At 45.4% G+C, this 16,870-nt stretch overlaps 1 protein-coding gene across 1 annotated transcript; it reads left to right on the top strand.

The window, feature by feature from the left end:
- Positions 1–10,443: 10,443 nt before the first annotated feature.
- Positions 10,444–15,266, top strand: LOC140220268 (uncharacterized). The gene is made up of 2 exons (XM_072290286.1): positions 10,444–10,662; positions 14,960–15,266. Exons 1-2 carry the CDS (start codon positions 10,444–10,446, stop codon positions 15,215–15,217), a joined length of 477 nt encoding a protein of 158 aa, XP_072146387.1. The 3' UTR covers positions 15,218–15,266.
- The last annotated feature ends 1,604 nt before the right edge of the window (positions 15,267–16,870 follow it).

Genomic DNA, 16,870 nt, shown 5'->3' with positions numbered 1-16,870 from the left:
TCCAGAGGGGTTTCCTCTCAGCCCGGCGCAACGGTCGCAACAAGGGATCCCCCGTAACAAACTCCTTCCCCCCAATCCCCAATCCTCACCGCCGCCTTCTCGCCCCCCTCCGTCACCGCCTCCTTCTTCTCCGCACGGCCCTGCCTTCCCTGCCGCCGGCCGCCGCGGGACCCAGCGCCTTGCTGTGGGCACCGCGATGATGACAATCATGACCGTCTATATCTCATCCCTTGAGGGGCTCAAGGCTACCATATGCAAGATCAAGCCAGTGGTGCCCGTCCACTACGCTAAAAACGATTTGTGCTAGCACGTCGAAATTAGCATGCTGGCGGGTGGAATTGGCACCCGCCAGCACAAAGGTGACCTGACCTAAGCGCCCGCAAGCACAGATGGGATGCATATGTGCTGGTGGGTGTGTTAGGTGGACCGCCAGCATAGATGCCACCCAGATAAGTGAAGCGTCCCCACATAAGTAGAGACTAAATGTGATACAAATATCAGTCCCAGGAGGCTGATAACACATTTATTCGACAGATAATTCAGTTACCGTACAACTCCTGAGGGAGTGGGCGTGAAAGCCACGCAGCAACAAACAGTAAATAAATAACGGCGGCTAACCAAGCGACTGCCAAAAGACAGCACTCGGGACTACACGGCAGCAGCAGCATCTTGGGTAGGCCAACACCACAGGCAGCGTTGGGTGCGGACACAACCTCTACTCGAGGTCTTCGGCGACGAAGTCCGGGTCTTCCTCTGTAGCAACGAAGCAAGGGTGAGTACAAACGTACTCAACAAGTCCAACCCCATCCACGGAGGGGATACAAGTACATGCATAGGTCACAACAAGGATAGGCTAGAGTTTATTTGCGGTAAAGCTAGATTTTTAACACATGCAGAGGATTGTTTTTGAAAGGGTTTTTGTAAAGTTTTCCTTTCGTAACCGAAACATTTAAGTGGGGTTGATCCTACACAAAGGATCCAAGTTTTTATCGCTATCGGACTCCCCGTCCGCCATAGCGCACGGCACATCTGCCAGACTCTTCCAAAACCCAACACACACACACACACACATAACATCCTTGCCCAAGTACTAGTTATGTGACCAAGCCATAACTCGTCCAATACCGTGGACACGGCTACCCGGATAGGTTTTTACTCTGCAGAGGTTGTACACTTTTCCCATAAGTAGGGTACCGTATCGCGATCACCTTAGTGACGGTACGGATCCTAACAAAGCCATTACCCACCTTAGCTAAGGCTGGCTAGCCCTCGCGGAAACACCCAAGGGGTTCACGGCTCGTCCACGAGACCGTAACCAGGACCTAAGTCACCAAGATCTTACTCCTTTTCCATGGGCTCCCGTTGCTCACCAGCACCCCTGAGGACTAACAGTTCAGCTAGTGGGATTTATGCTAAGCCGTTGCCCATACAACGGTCGAGTGGTTGCACGATGGTGGAATTAGGCAAGACGACACATCAACTCGGTACTCAATTACGACAAGATGGATATCTCCCGACATTGCTCAACCACCAAGGTACGAGCACAACAACATGGCATCCCACACAAGGAATACTCATCCATCCTGTCTACACATCTTTTTCCCTTGAACCCGAAAAGCCATTTTCTCACTTGCACACACACACACACATGCTTATTTTCCGAAAACACCATGGTAATAATGACTGTAGTTGTGTAACCAATTCCTAAGCGTTCTAGCAGTGGTTATCATCTAAACAGAGCAAGTCGTATTTAGAGATAAGCATAGGATAGCAAAGAATGTTCGTAACAATCAAGGGGTGGCTATCCAACCATGTCTTGCGATGAAATAATATGCATTTTGTAAAATAGGCCAATGGGTTGTGTTTAAAAAAAACTAGGTATTAAGTATGCATCAAAGGGTGAGATTGGACTTGCCGTCTTCAAAGCCTTCCGGGAGCTCTGGCTCGCGGTACTGGTCCTCGGGCTCGGGTTCGCGGTCAAACTCCTCCTCGGGCTCCTCCTCGGGCAATCCGCGATCTACGGTACACACAAGCAGACACACAAATAAATAAAAGAAAGATCGGTTTTTAACCGTGAGCTCCGAACAGAAAACGTGAACGGAAAATAGGTAGAAAGATTTATTTTCGGAAATTTGGAGATAGATCGGCGGAGGTATTTTGGAGGATGACGTGGTAAAATTTGGGATTAATTGGAGGAAGTTTGGCGCATGAAATGACGGGTTAAACATGCATTAGGGGCTTAAACGGAGGTTTAGGACTGATTCGTAATAAACCAGGGACCTATTTGTAAATATTTATGGGGGTGGAGGGATTGATCTGTAAAACAGCCTTTGAGAGAGGTGGAAGGACCTATGTGTAATTTGGGGAAAGTTGAGGGTTAGATCGGAAAGGAGGGGCTTCTTCTTCCTTTCTATCTATCTGGAACAGAGGCAGTGGAGGGGAGGGGCGGCCAGGGCTTCGCTGGCGGTGAGAGGGAGCGGCGGGGGAGGGTAGAGGGGGTCGTGGTGGCCCCATTTTGCTCCTTACTCTGGGGATTCGGGGAAAGGAGGGAGGTGCGGCCGGGGAAGGCTTCGGGCGGCGGCGCACGCGGCGCACAGGCGGCGGCGGCGGCGGCGGTTGTGCAGGTGGCGAGGGAGGGGGGTGCGGCGGGTTGTGGTGGTGGTGGCCGGGGCGTTCGCCCCTTTTTATAGGCTGGCGAGGAGCGGACCCGGTGGCGTGCGGAAGGCGGGGGGTCCGGTGGTGGCGCGTCGGGCGGAGTGGCGGCGGCGTACGGCGGGGTAGGGGCCGGGCAGGCCGGCCGGGGAGTCGGCGCCGGGCGGCGGCACGTGCCCCGGGCGCGGGCCCAAGGCGGCCGGGCGGCGTGGCGCCAGGGCGTGCCGGCGGGGCCGGGAGGGCCGAGGTGACCGGCGGGACTGAGCCGAGCGAGGGGGCCGGTGACGGGCGGAGGTGACCGGCGGGACCCGAGGCGGGCGGCGCGGGTCCGGGCGATGGGGGAGTATGGCGCCAGGGATTGGGGGGGGGCCGCCGGAGTAAATGGCGTTGGCCGGCCAGGAGGTTTGGCGCCAGGGGGAGGTGATGCTGGGTGCCAGGAAGAAGAAGGAGGAGAAGAGAGAAGAAAGAAGGAAGGAGGAGGAAGAAAGAAGAAAGAGAAGAAAAGAGGAAGGAAAAAGAAAAAGGGGGAAAAGGAGAAAGAAAAGGGGAGGGACCAGTGGCGATTGCGGCACGCGGTCGGAGCACGCGCGCGACGTCTGTCAACGGCACGCGGCGAGATTTACGGGCACATATAACAAGATAGGGGGGGGGTCGGCATGGGTGCCGGGACGGCGAAATCGCCGGGGAGATTTCCGATTTTCGGGAGCTCAGCGGTAAAAAGATTTTAAAGGCAATTTTAACGGGTGATTTTAGTTGGTGATTTCTGCGGATGTTACAATAAGGCCGCAGACAGCTTCTTTCCCAGCCAACCTTCCATTTGGAGCTTGCTCGAGAGGAGCTTAGAAAAAGATCCAAAAATACCAAATCTAAGGGGAAGGTTTTGCTCTAGTTGTCTTTGGAGGAGGTGGCTATAAAATGTGAGTTTGTGTCATTCATTCCAACAATCTTTTTCAACTTCTATCCATCATTTCTAGCTTGATTAGGTTATCATCTAGATCTAGATCTAGACCTAGAAGAGAGAGGAGGGAAGAGAGAGAATAATTAGATATGGATTATTTTTATAACGGTAATGCTTCAAGTCATGCATCTGACACGAGTGCGATTCGTCGGACGGCTCTACCGTGGAGGCCTAGATGTCCTGCCTGCCCACATGTCCACACTTGTGGCTAATTATTTTCAAGCAATGTGGCCTCTCTCCCATCCACAAGACTACCCAACACCAGGCGTTCTTATCCATTCAGCAGGTTTCTTCCCATCCTCTTCGCAAGTATCACCATGGAGGTACGGAGGTCATAGCAGTCCACCTCCCTGGCTCCCTTCCCCTCTCCTTCCTTGATGTGCCAAGTCAAGGTCCGGCGACTCCGCAGCCTATCCATGACCGGCTGACAGCCCCATCGCCTCCGGCGGGCGGCGGGAGATCCGGGGCAGTGGCGCACGAGGTCAGCAGAGGGCGAAGCTAACAGCGGGAGATCCAGGGTGGCGGCGCACAAGGCTAGCCGAGGGTGAGGCCGGCGAGTCCCGCACGAGCGGCGGCGTGCGAGGCTGGCGGCGCACGAGGCGAACTTTGCGCTTTCGACTCCATGTTGCATTAGGTACCCCATGATGTTGCAGTAGAAGTTTTTGGATGTTGCAAAATGCTATAGATGTGTGCGGTATAAATGTTGCAACAGTTGGGTTTTGATGTTTCATCTGTTGATGTTTTATATTGCAACTTTTGTGTTTTAGTGTTTCACCGTGCTCAAACTCAACCTATCATATGGTTGAGAAATGTTGCATGAAACAGGCGTTCGATGTTGTGGCGGAAATTTCTTTCCTTTAGAATACGATATTTACATTGCACTACATTTTTCACATATTTTTTCAATGTTGCAGTCTTATGTATTGGATGTTGCGGATATTTATGTTGGATGTTGCAACGGAGTGTCCAATGGGTAAGTCCCCATCGGACGTCCGGGCGCTAGTAGCGCCGTTTTTATAAATAAAATTCTATGATCATATTATAACCATTACAATGCTATGTTTGTAATATAGAATTGAGTCCGATTATATTTTTCCTACTTATTAATTATTAGATCCATAGTTTTAATTAATAAGGTTGATTGAATTTAATATATAATTGAGTTTGATTTTTTCTTTCTACTTATTAATTATTACATCCATGGTTTAATTGAGTTTCATTTAGGATAATATAGAATTGATTTTGATTATATTTCATCCTACTTATTAGGTACTACATCCATGGTTTAATTGAATTATTAATTATTGCATCCATAGCTTATTAAATTAGTTAATATAACATAGGATTGTTGTCATAGGTAGTTAAAGATGGATCATAGAGCATGGATGTACGGCATACAGAGACATTGGTATGTATTCATGTAAGAGGTATCAAAGTTTGTCGAGGCTGCGGAGAAGCACACTCGCAGTTGCTAGACAATGCAAATATGTTGTCCATGTTTTGACTGCAGCAACGATATTGTATGGGAGGATACTGATGTCATCAAGAGGCATTTGATAAAGTAAGATTTTGTGGATGGATACACAATTTGATCCTACCATGGTGAGGCAGGAGGTACTTTCAACAACACAGACATCAACACTGGCTATGATGAAGTGGGTGGTGATGATGTAAACGAAAGTGATCATGTTATGATGGATGATGATTATGACCGTGGAGATTAAAATGATGATCAAATATATGCACGTGTTGAACCATAGGTGGACAAGGAATGTGATGTTGATATGGAGGACATGTTGCGCCACATTTAACCAAAAGTGTTGCTAGGGAGTGCTAAAGGGTTAGAGAATTTCGAGACGCTTAGGAAAGCAGCAAAGGACAGTATGTATAAGGGTTGTGGGAAGAAGTGGACAGTCATACATTTTGTCCTTTATCTTCTGATCCTGAAGGCTAAATCCTGCTGGTCAGATAATAGTTTCAATGATCTGCTTACTCTGCTGGGAAAATTTCTTCCGAAGCCTAACTTTATGCTAAAAAACACATACAAAGCAAAAAAGATTATCAATCTATTAAATATGTATGTGCAAAGAATACACGCGTGCAGGAACCACTGCATATTATATCGCGGTGAGTGTGCAAAATTGGAAAAGTATCCAAATTGTGATGCTAGCCATTACAAAAGTAATGCCGGTAGGGAGGAGGCGGCCTGGCGCTACGGCGGAGTCGGGTAGCCTGATAGCGTCTTTTCGTTCAGCACCAGGACTTAGAAATTTTCAGGGCCTCCCCTGCCTTATAGTGGAGGCATCAGTGCTAGCAGGTGGCACTAGTGCTCGCCAGCACAGAGCATTTGCATTGGCGACTGGCATTAGTGCCCGCCAGCATAGCTCGTCTTTGCTGGCGGGTGGCATTAAGCACCCGCCAGCAAAGTAATTTCACCAAATTTCAAATAATTGAAATACTTGCTAAATGAGTTCAAAATTGTTTCAAACTTCTACACCTGAACATAAATATTTTATAGTGAATGTAAAAAATATAGCACAAGTGTTTTGACTAGTTAGTTCACATGTCACTATAGGTTGAAACACCTCATGAGTTATAGGGTGATTATGACTTAGATATCCATTTGGGAAGGACGCACTGTTATACTATCTCAAAATGGTATTATTATTTTTATCCATGTTGGTCTACTGGTACAGTTCTTACATGCTAATTATCATGATTATTCGACAAATTTATATTTTATTAAAATTACATTAAACCTAGATGGAATGGCACGATCCACCTTCCCCTTGGATTTTGTGTTTTCCAGCAAAGATACATCTTAGTTTTTATCTCAAATTATGGAATTTTCTTAAATATGGACATGTTTAAAAGGTTTAACACAAAAATATATTTACATTTTGATTTAACTAAATTTTAATAAAATATAATTTGGTCCAACAATCATCATATTTGGCATGTAATCACTTTAGCAGTGCCCCAGCATGGATAAAAAAATAACACAATTTTAAGATGGTATAAGAGTACGTCCTTCCCAAAATGGATATCCATCTCATAATCACCATATAACTCACGATGAGTTTGAACCTATAGTGACATGTAAACTAACTACTCAAAAATATTTGTGTTATTTATGAAAATATTTTTTTCACAAGCACTATAAAACATTTATGTTTAGGTGTAGACGTTTCAAATAATTTTGAAATCATTTAACATGTATTCAAAATGTTTGAAATTTGGTGAAAACTCTTTGCTGGTGGGTGCTTAATGCCATCTGCCAGCACATAGAATCTGTGCTGGCGGGCGTTAATGCTGCCCGCCAAGCGCTAATGCCACCCGCCAGCGCAAAACCTCCATGCTGGCGGGGGGCATTAGCGCCTGCCAGTACAGATCTCTCCTATAGAACGCGCAACCAAGGCACCAAATTTTCTTAAGTCCCGACGCAAAATTTTCATGACACCGTCAGGCTGCCAAATTTTTGCACCGGAACCGCCACCCTCCTCAATGCCGCCGCAGCCGCTCCCCTGTGCGCCCCTACGCCTCCCGGAGCACCGCCGTGGCCCTCTCCCCGTGCACCGTCGTGGCCCGCCTCCACAAGCGCCGCCGCCCCTCCTCCCATGCACCACCACGGCCCTCCTCCACGAGCGCCGCCCCCTCCCCGATGCCGCACGCCTCCCAGTGCGCCACTGGCCCTCCTGCAGCACCTCCGCCGCCACCCTCTCCTCCCCGAGCTGCCCCCGTGCCACCCTCCTCCCCGCTGGCTGCCGTCGCGACCTCCCCATCCGACACCGCCGCCCTCCCCAAGCTGCCGCCGCGCCGACCCCCTCCCCGACGGCGCCCGAGGCAGCTGCGCCACCTCCTCTCCCCTAGCCACTGCGCCTCCTCCTCTCCCGAGCCCTCCCCAACGGTTATTTTTTTATTTAATTCAATTATAATTATTGTATTGAAAATTGGGATAGGAAAATTTGGTGTATAAATATTTATTGATTGCAATTTTCAAGAATCATAAATTTGTATAAATTGTGATAGAAAAATAATTGGATATAGTATACAAATTGTTGTAGAAATAAATTTTATGTATATAGGTTAAAAATTGTGATAGGAATAATTTTTATGTATATAGTTTTTATCGGTTGTTTCCACTGCCAACGAATTCATCGGCTCAGAGTGGGATCAAGGCATCAAGCCGACGGGGTTCTTTATATTTTAGGAGTAGTCGATGCGGCTTTGAATATTGCAATCAGACGTCATTGGCTCCAAAGACAAGCATCGGACCTCTATAATTAGTTTCGAAATATGAAGCCTTCATGCTCCAAAATTGGCGGGCCTGTGTTGACACCGGATTTTAACCAGTAAATCCAAATAATCTGGAGTAAGATGGACATCGGCTAAGTGGGATCAGCTGGACAGGAAGAGGTAATCAGAATAAATAAATGTTGATTAGAATGAAGAAAGAGCGTACAGACCAGCACGTGTACGTGAAGATGATTAAAATAAGATTAGGTTCCCGCATGAGAAGGAGAAGACCAAGTTAATCACGTATTGGCCTCTTCACGGATGGACAAGGAAGCATCATTGGCAAGGACTCTACATATAGGAAATTAGAGTCCATGTATTTTAAATATTTCTTTTAGTTTAGATATTTATTGTTAGGCAAGTCTTTGTATGGATCAACTAGGAGTCTTTAGCCTAGGGTATAAATACATACCCCGGTCCTTGTAATTAGCATCCAACGATCAATCAACAAACATATTTACCTTTACACATCTACCTTTTGGCTTCACGCCATTGCCCTAGGAGTAGAAGTAATGTAGCTTCTCGACAAGTTCCTTCTAGCAAGCTGGGCTGCATCAACCTTGATCTCCGGCAAGCTGCAAGTTCCCGTCATCAGGTGTACTAGACTTCAACTTCCGGGCGCATCGCTGTCGTTGGATCTAGTTCTTACATACAAGTTATCAAGTACTCTTGGATCTTCGACTTACGGCGCATCGCTTCTGTCTCGATCCACGGTATTCACCAGTTATTGGTTTTATTGTATCTTGTAAGGCTGCATGGTTCGATCTCTTGCTAGATGTGGTAGAATCACAGTTATCCTACCTTGATTAAGCTTGCATCGGCTGATATCTATTTATTCTATCGTCTTGTCGTCTGGTTTGCTTTAATTAGCTCTAGATTGTATCATCATAGAGGATCGATTACTTAATAGCCTGTTGCATCTTAATCTTGGCTATCCCTCGAGTGTTATTGGAATTGAGTTCCATTGTGATTGGATTCATCAGCTGGGGGGGTTTAAATTGATATCCTGCTAAGTGTTTCTAGGCTGCAACTACCGGACGCATCAGTGTGGTTTCACCTAGAAATATTGGTAGCAACGTTAGTTTGAATCTCATTAGCTTGTGGCTCTAGCTATGGTGGGGTAAGAGCTCGGCAACGCTCCATTTCCTATTGGCTTTCTAGCCGATGGTTATTGCTAAATTATGTTGAATTGGCTGGATTGCCGGTGAACTACTCACACTCATCAAGATATTGGAATCGGCTTCACGGCCGATATATTTATTCACCATGCTTTATTTTGCTACAACATTATTACTACTGGTGTTAGGATCGTATCGACCTGATCGGCCGATTGCCTCGAACTTTGAAAGGATTATCTCCACCTTGTCAGTTGAATGGTCAAACTAACTGGCATGCCCGCGCACACCACGCACGCCGATCTACAGGACCTGCACCGGAGTGAAGCAAATCTCCCAGGCCTTTCGTGTGTTAGTACGTGAAGGTGACCATCCGATTTTTGCGTCAGCGGTTACAAATTGTGATAGGAAACAATTTGGATACAGGATACAAATTGTGATAGACTTTTTTATGTATGTATGTAGGATACAAATTGTGTTAGAAATAATTTTTATGTATACAAATTGCGATAGAAATAATTTTTAATTGTAAGTATTACAATTTTGCATATTAAAAGTCATGGACAACAACAAGAACAATGGGACCAACAATGAGAACAATGTCACGGAACCATATGCCACCAAATTAGTCAACCCTACATTGTAAGATGGGGGAGAACAACAACCAAGACCGGATGTTGAATCCTCGAAGGAGGAGGAGGACGACAATTCTGACGACGATTGTGAATCGTATTCTACTCCACCTGAGTACAAACCAAGCCCACCAAGGTCTCGCAGGTGTCTAGAAGAAGATGACCCTGAATATGATCCAATCGCGGATCATCATGTATATATCGCATGCACATACATATCCACATGATATGTATGTTGGTCACATGAAGATCTAAACTTCAACTATTGTTTTCTCTATAGAATGATGATCAATCCCTAGTGCATTCCCTGCTGCGACATCGTAGAACATCTACTCTGCATGAAGAGGAGGTAGCTACCTTTGCACCACATCCTTCAGCTACTACTGCTTCTTGTAGTAACCCGAAAAGGAAACATGGGAAACGAAGCCGAAATCAGATCCCTGATAAAGGTACTCTCGTAATAGAAGAGCTTGACGCCAAAGGTGAGCCCATATTACCTGAGGTGATATCTGCTAGGTTTCAGAACATATGTGGAGTTATTATCAGGGAGAAATTGTAGAACTGGATCACTACTAGTAATTGGAAGAAGGTGCCTACCACTACAAAGGATGTATTGTGGGACACAGTGAAAGAAAGGTTCAATTTTCCTGAAGGTCAAGAGAAATTCATAAGACACTTTGCTGAGGGCCTACTTGGGAGATATTTTAGGAATTGGAGGTCTACTCTTAATAAAGAATATGTACAGAAAGGCAAGTATGCTAGGGATGACTTCGTTAAGATTCCTATAGACATGTGGGAAGAGTTTAAACAACAGAAGAACATGTTGGAAGCAAAAGCCCTGAGCGAAGAAAACACTGCTAAGGCTATGAAAGCCGCTGAGAACCCCCATCACTTGGGTGCGGGTGGGTATGTTGCCAAGATCGCTAAATGGAGGAGAGAGGAAGTAGAACGGAGGAGAGCTTGTTTACCAAATATGTTTGCAGGCTTGGATGAGCGCAGCAGGAATTGGGTACTAGCTTGAACTCCGAATGTAACACCCGACAGCAAGGTTAAATTCAAGAAAACCTCAACATAGCTAATTTACAATAGGTTGGCACAGCTCATCGAGGTGCAAAAGAAGGTTCTTTTTTGTAACATCCCTAAGTTTGGTAGATTCTTGAAAGGCTAATTAAAGTGTAAGGACTCAAAACTAGCACCTAATCTTTTAAACTTGCTTTTGTTTGAAATGCAATTTCACTTAAACACATGAAATATCACAAATAGGGGCTAATTTGAACCAAACTAAGTCAAACAAAAGGGTACGTTTGAAAAACACTCAAAATAGGTTTTAATTGTAGCAAACATACCAAAAATCCCAAAGAGTAAATTTGAAATTGAAACTCAAACACTGAAATTGCCAAAATTTCCTAAAAAGGCACTTTTTGGGAGCAGTTTATAATTCCAAATTTTATATAACAACTAAAACTTTTGCCAATATAAAAGTTGTAAAAATTTTCAAAATAAACAACTTTTATTATTTGAGTTTTTCCTGATTTGAAGGGGAATAAGTTCAAAATTTGGGTTGAAGTTCAGTGGCATTCAAAACTCAGTTCAAAATTTCCCTAAGTCCTGTAAACCAGCGTTCCTCCAAACTTTGCCTGTTTGTATCTTCAAATATAAACCAGTTTTGAATGTGATGCCTTTCTAAGAGTTGTAGTTTGAACTTAGGCCTACAACTTCTAGTTTTGAAATTTTTCAAGTGCAGTTTGAAATTTTTCCACAACATCCCTCCAAATCCTCTGTCCCTGCACACCGCGCGCGCGCCCATGTGCGTCACGATCTGGTGATCGCGCACGGCGCGTCCCTGCGCGCCGCGTGGTGCCCCTTGACCAGTGCAACACTGCTGCCAATCCTCACCGGCGACACGACCCCTCGCCCCGGCCGCTCATCCAGTTACCTTGCGCGCACATCCCTACCCTTCTGCCGTGCATCTTCACCGGCCAATGGCTACCCGACGCCCACGCGCACCCCTGCCGCTCGCCGCACGCGCCACCGCCACGTCAAGCCACACCACTGGCCAGGTCGCTTTGCCACTCGCCACTGAGACAAGACAGCACGGCTGGCCAATTCCCTCGCGCGGCAAAACGATCATGCCCACCAAGGATCCCCCTCCGCCAACTGCAGCAGCTCACCGACGCGCGCCGCGCCACCACCAGCCAATGAGCGCGCTCGCTCCTCTGCTCCGCCAGTGGCGCACTACCCTCCTTCTATCCCCTAACCGCAGCCCAAGCTTATCCTCACACCTCCTGGCTATAAAAGCCATTACACCAAGCTCGCCGACGCTTCATCGCCACAAACCACCCCGCGGAAGTGCTGCCCCTCTGCCGCCGTGCCACCTCACTATGGAGCTCCACCCTTTGGTGGTCACTGCCGCCCGCTGAGCCCTCCAGTGCACCACGCACACCCCACTTGAGCTCCCCGAGCCAGCTCCCGACTAGCGCCGCCACCGCCGGCGCCGGACCAGAGCTTCACAGCCGCCGCTTTCCCCCTCGCTGTTAGCCACCACCTTCGGACCTCCTCCACTCGTGCTCCTTGCGGCGCATATCTTCATGGTGAGCCCCTGACCTCGCTCGACCCCTTTCCCGACCCTATCCTCACCGAAGCTCGCTGGATTTCACCGGAGCGCTGCTGGCTGAGCCTCCAAGGGTGACATTGCAAAGCCAAAACTTTTTCTAGGGTCTTAGGTGTAAGATGTGAGGGCCTCGTTGCAAATGTTTAAAGGTTTTAAGGGTCTCTCTGTAGACTGCTTTAACCTTTTTTGTTTTTAGTTTTGTTTTAAATTTGCCGAACTTTGAAAATGCATAAAATGGTAGAAAAATGCTAAAAATACAAATCCAACCGTGTTAGACTCCTGGTGTTGAATAGTTTCATTGAAAAAATAGTTTTGGACATATTACTGTTGTAGGTTTTTCTCTAGTTTTTATTTTGTATTTAAGCCTTCAAATGCCCTATAAACCACACAAAAATGGTAAAAATATGAATCCACCTCTGTTAGTTTACTTGTGTCATCCTTGTTCTAGATATGAATTTTGTGGCACTAGTCTAGATAATAAACACACTGATTTGAGTCACACATTGAAATCCTAGGTTTGACCTTGCTTTTTTCTTTATAAATGTAAGAAAATACATAAAAATGTGAAACCACTTTTGTTTAGTTGCTGATACAAGTACTTCCCTAAGAAAAGTATTAGCCTCTGTTTGAAACATGATTGATCTTGCTTAACTTGTGCACATGGTTTAACAAAAGTAAAATATGGAAAATAGATGTCCTTCTCATTAAATCATGGGAAAATTGCAGTAACCTCTGATTGAACATAGAGAACCCACTGTAGAAATTTCAGAGCCAAAGCACCAGTGAAACTTGAGTTAAAAATAGTTATATGAAATCTGCCATCGGGTGTTGTTTTATTTTTGATGATTTTTGTAGAAATCAGATGAGTTCTAAAATTTTACAGTAGCCCACTAATGATATTAGGGAGCTTCTGTAAAATTTTCAACACTAGATCACGCTTGATGCAACCAGAAACAGTTTTTGAAGTTATATCTAGTTAAATGGAATCAAAACAATTAATGAATGAGAAGGGTAATATGGGAAATGTACAACTAGGTTGTTCAGAAATTCAGAAACAAGATAACTTTGCAAATGAACCTTGAGCAACCCTAGAGTGACCCCACCTTTCTTTTGTGAAGTCTAAGTGTTAAAACCCTATATGTGTGCACAATCACCATCAAAGTCAACCCTGGGTTTTAAATCACAACACACCTTACTTCATGAAGATAATGAAAGTTTGGAATCTTGTCTAGGTGAATGTGGTCAAAATGTAATTTACACTTCTGCAGTAATTCATGAATTGCATCCTGCATGTGAAAGCATGGAATCTTGAACTATTGTATATGCATCTTGTGTAGAAGCGAATCTCGTAGATGGAACGTAAGAACTGCTCTCGACAACTGAGGAAGTACCTGTCGAGCTGCATCACGTCGAGGCCAAGCAAGAGCCCAATCCAGCTTCAAGCAAGCTCCCCACTAACATAGAATAGGAAGGAAGCCCCGGAGCATAACCCTGTGTTTAAACATTCATGCAATCTCTATGTTACTTATGTTTGCGCATTTAAGTTCATAGGAGTTGATTGAAAACTTAATTGCATGATCTCAGGACCCTAAGGTTGAATACTAGCATGATAGGCTGAGTAGTTGCTATGCTAAATAGGAACTCGGTAAAAGTCGAGTGATTTCCTATCACTCGCAAGTTATAGGAGTTGCTTGATTACCTATGCTGCAACCATAAGGATGACGGACGGGGTCGGGCTTTGGTTCCGATTCGGTGGAATTTGCCCCGTCTGTCTAGGAAAGGATGCTAAGGTCGAAATGTGTTTAGAGCTGTGGTCAAGTGTTTGAAAGTACTAATCTCATACCTAGTATGGGATAGGGAAGCCTAGTAGCTGATCGAACCGGGACGTGGGCGTACCACCTCACTATATCTGGAACTCGGTTCGCCTGGTGCATCATGTGGGTACAAGTGCAGTCACGGTACGGTGATGTTCCGGGACCGTGGGGCATTGTATCCAAGGGAAGTGGGCTCGACCACGTGCCTGTGGATTGATGGGGATGATTGACATGTGTGGACCCGTCGTGGTACACAATGTCGTGGGATTATGTTCACCTTGCAAGGTTAAGAAACTCGATTCGAATCATCTGCCTCTCACAGTTTGAGACTACTTGACCCACTTCTGCACTAGAAGTCGGTGGAGTAGTTACCACCTGACGGGTAAGTCTTGTTGAGTATTAGTATACTCAGTGCTTGTGGCTATGTTTTCAGGTAGTGTTGATTTTGAGGAAATGGTTGCCAGTTTGACTTGGCTGACCCAACTCCCTCCGGGTTGGATGGTCGAGTGGAACCCATCCTCGGATGCTGAGGAGCGTGGTGATTGATATCGTGGTCAGCTTTGTCATGGTATTTTGTATCGACGTTAGTTGCATCGTGTCCTTTCCGCTGCTTAAACTCTGAGAAACTTTACTTTATGCACTTTTGAACTACTGTGATGTAATAAATAAAGTAGGACCTATGTATTAAACTACTGAAATGTTGTAATCTCTGGACTTGCCTTCGTGTGAGTATACTTTGTTTCGATCCGAGACAAGTGGTTTTATCGGGTGAAACCCAACGGACTGCCATTTTAACTTGATTAAAGTGTCAGTTCGCATATGAGGTGACATTGAATACACTTTAGCTGGGTTAATCTGGGCGGTTCCGCCACATTTTTTAGCTCCTCAGGGAGAAAGATCAGCTAACTGCTGCAATCAGAACTATAGAGCACTCTGGGCGTGTTCGAGGGATGTCATCAACATTGGCCTGGGGTAAAGCATTCCCCAACGATCAAGATAGCTACAGGAAGCGCGACCATTATAAGAAAAACCTTGAAGAAAAGATGAGAGAAATTGCCAGGCAGGAGTTCTTAGAGTTTGTGGCCAACCCGCACATAGCAACAGTGGCTGACCTGACAGTATCCGATGGTCAACAATAGGCACAACCAACCATGCTACTTGCCCAGACAGGATTCATTGCTCCGAGTAGTGCTGGCTCCATTGCAAACGTGAGGTATCCCATTGATGACATACAAGTAGATATACCATGTAGGTTGGTTATACCTTATAGAAGGAAATAAAATAAGTTTCGAGAGGTCTCAACTGGCATGGCAGTAACGGGTCATGTGTTCCAAAAGGTACCCCCGCTAGAATATGCCTGGGTGCAAGTTGTTACGGTGTTTGATGAGTTGTGCAAGATAGACATCCCTACTGATGAGGGGATTGGGGTTCTCGGTGATGCGATGAACCAGAACATATTGTGGCATCACCGAGATATCATTCTGAATGCATCGCCGAAAACCTGACAGTCAAGCCAAGAACTACCCCTTCCAGATTCAAATGTTGACATGAAACAGCCGACTCTATCACATGTGCAGGGAGCTAACAATGAGGACGAGCAGCCAAAGCTATCACCTGTCCTAGAAGCTCTCAATGAGGATGATGGGACAACAGCACTAGAAGGTAGTGAACAGGTAGATGATTTAGAAGTTAATGATCCAACATCACCTTCACCGGCATCTCCACCTCCCAAGAGAGCGGTACCTTGTATGGTTAGCACATATGAAAAGGCTCCATTAGCAGACATCGACAAGTTTTTAAACGTATTGAAGAAGAAGGCTTCATAATCCAATGAAAAATCTGTAAGTCGCAGCACCTCTCGGCAAAAGGAAAAGGATCAAAACCTCAATTTCTTTGCGTCAAATGAGGTCCCAATGGAATATGAGCATGGCAGACCATTCTTGTATAAGTGGGATCTGCTGGAGAGCCCATGGGAACTGAATAAGCTACATGGATGGATCATGAATGCATTGAAACAAGGCATTCGAGCAATCACCGCGCATGTCTCAACTAGTGTTTTCTTTGGCGTTCTCCCATACCAAATTGTGATCAATTTTGAGGATTTGCACAGCCTTTACCGTTGACAACATCTTGACATGAATCTCATTTCCATATGGTGCGTGTAAGTCCACATGTATCACATACACGAGTTTTAAATACATACGTATTTTATGTCAAGTACCTGAGCAACCTATTATGCAGGATGCAATGGAGGGAGGAACAATTGATGGGAGGCAGGTTCAAGGTAGTGTACCTTGACCCAGCAAGAATAAGAGAGCCAGAGCACAAGCTCAAAATGACGGAAATGATCAAAGCACAAATAGATGCAGCAGAGACACAAGCGGAGAAAGATGCTATCAGAAATAAAGCCCATAGAGAAGAGATGCACAAAGTGTCCGTATACATTTCTAAAGTGATGCGGCAAAGGGCTGACAAGGATTATATCATAGCTCTTTACAGTTTTGAGTAAGCTAGTTTTAATTACTATATATATACTAGGTGCTATTTAATGCCATCTATAATATTAATTATTTTAATATAATGCAGAAACCATTGGATTTGCATCATTATTTTACCCAAGCGAGGAGAAGCAGTGGTCCTTGACTCAGCCAGCTATGATAGAGATAGGTATAAGGATTTCATAGATATTATACAAAAGTAAGACATTCCTTGGTAGTACTTATATGCATGTTGACATTCTATGCACCTAAGTTGTATTACTAACTCTTATCTTTATATCATCAAAGAGCGTA

Source organism: Setaria viridis, chromosome 8 (genome assembly GCF_005286985.2).
Source record: "Setaria viridis chromosome 8, Setaria_viridis_v4.0, whole genome shotgun sequence".
In the NCBI taxonomy this organism is placed as follows: domain Eukaryota; kingdom Viridiplantae; phylum Streptophyta; class Magnoliopsida; order Poales; family Poaceae; genus Setaria; species Setaria viridis.
This window is presented reverse-complemented; position numbering and strand designations above follow the sequence as displayed.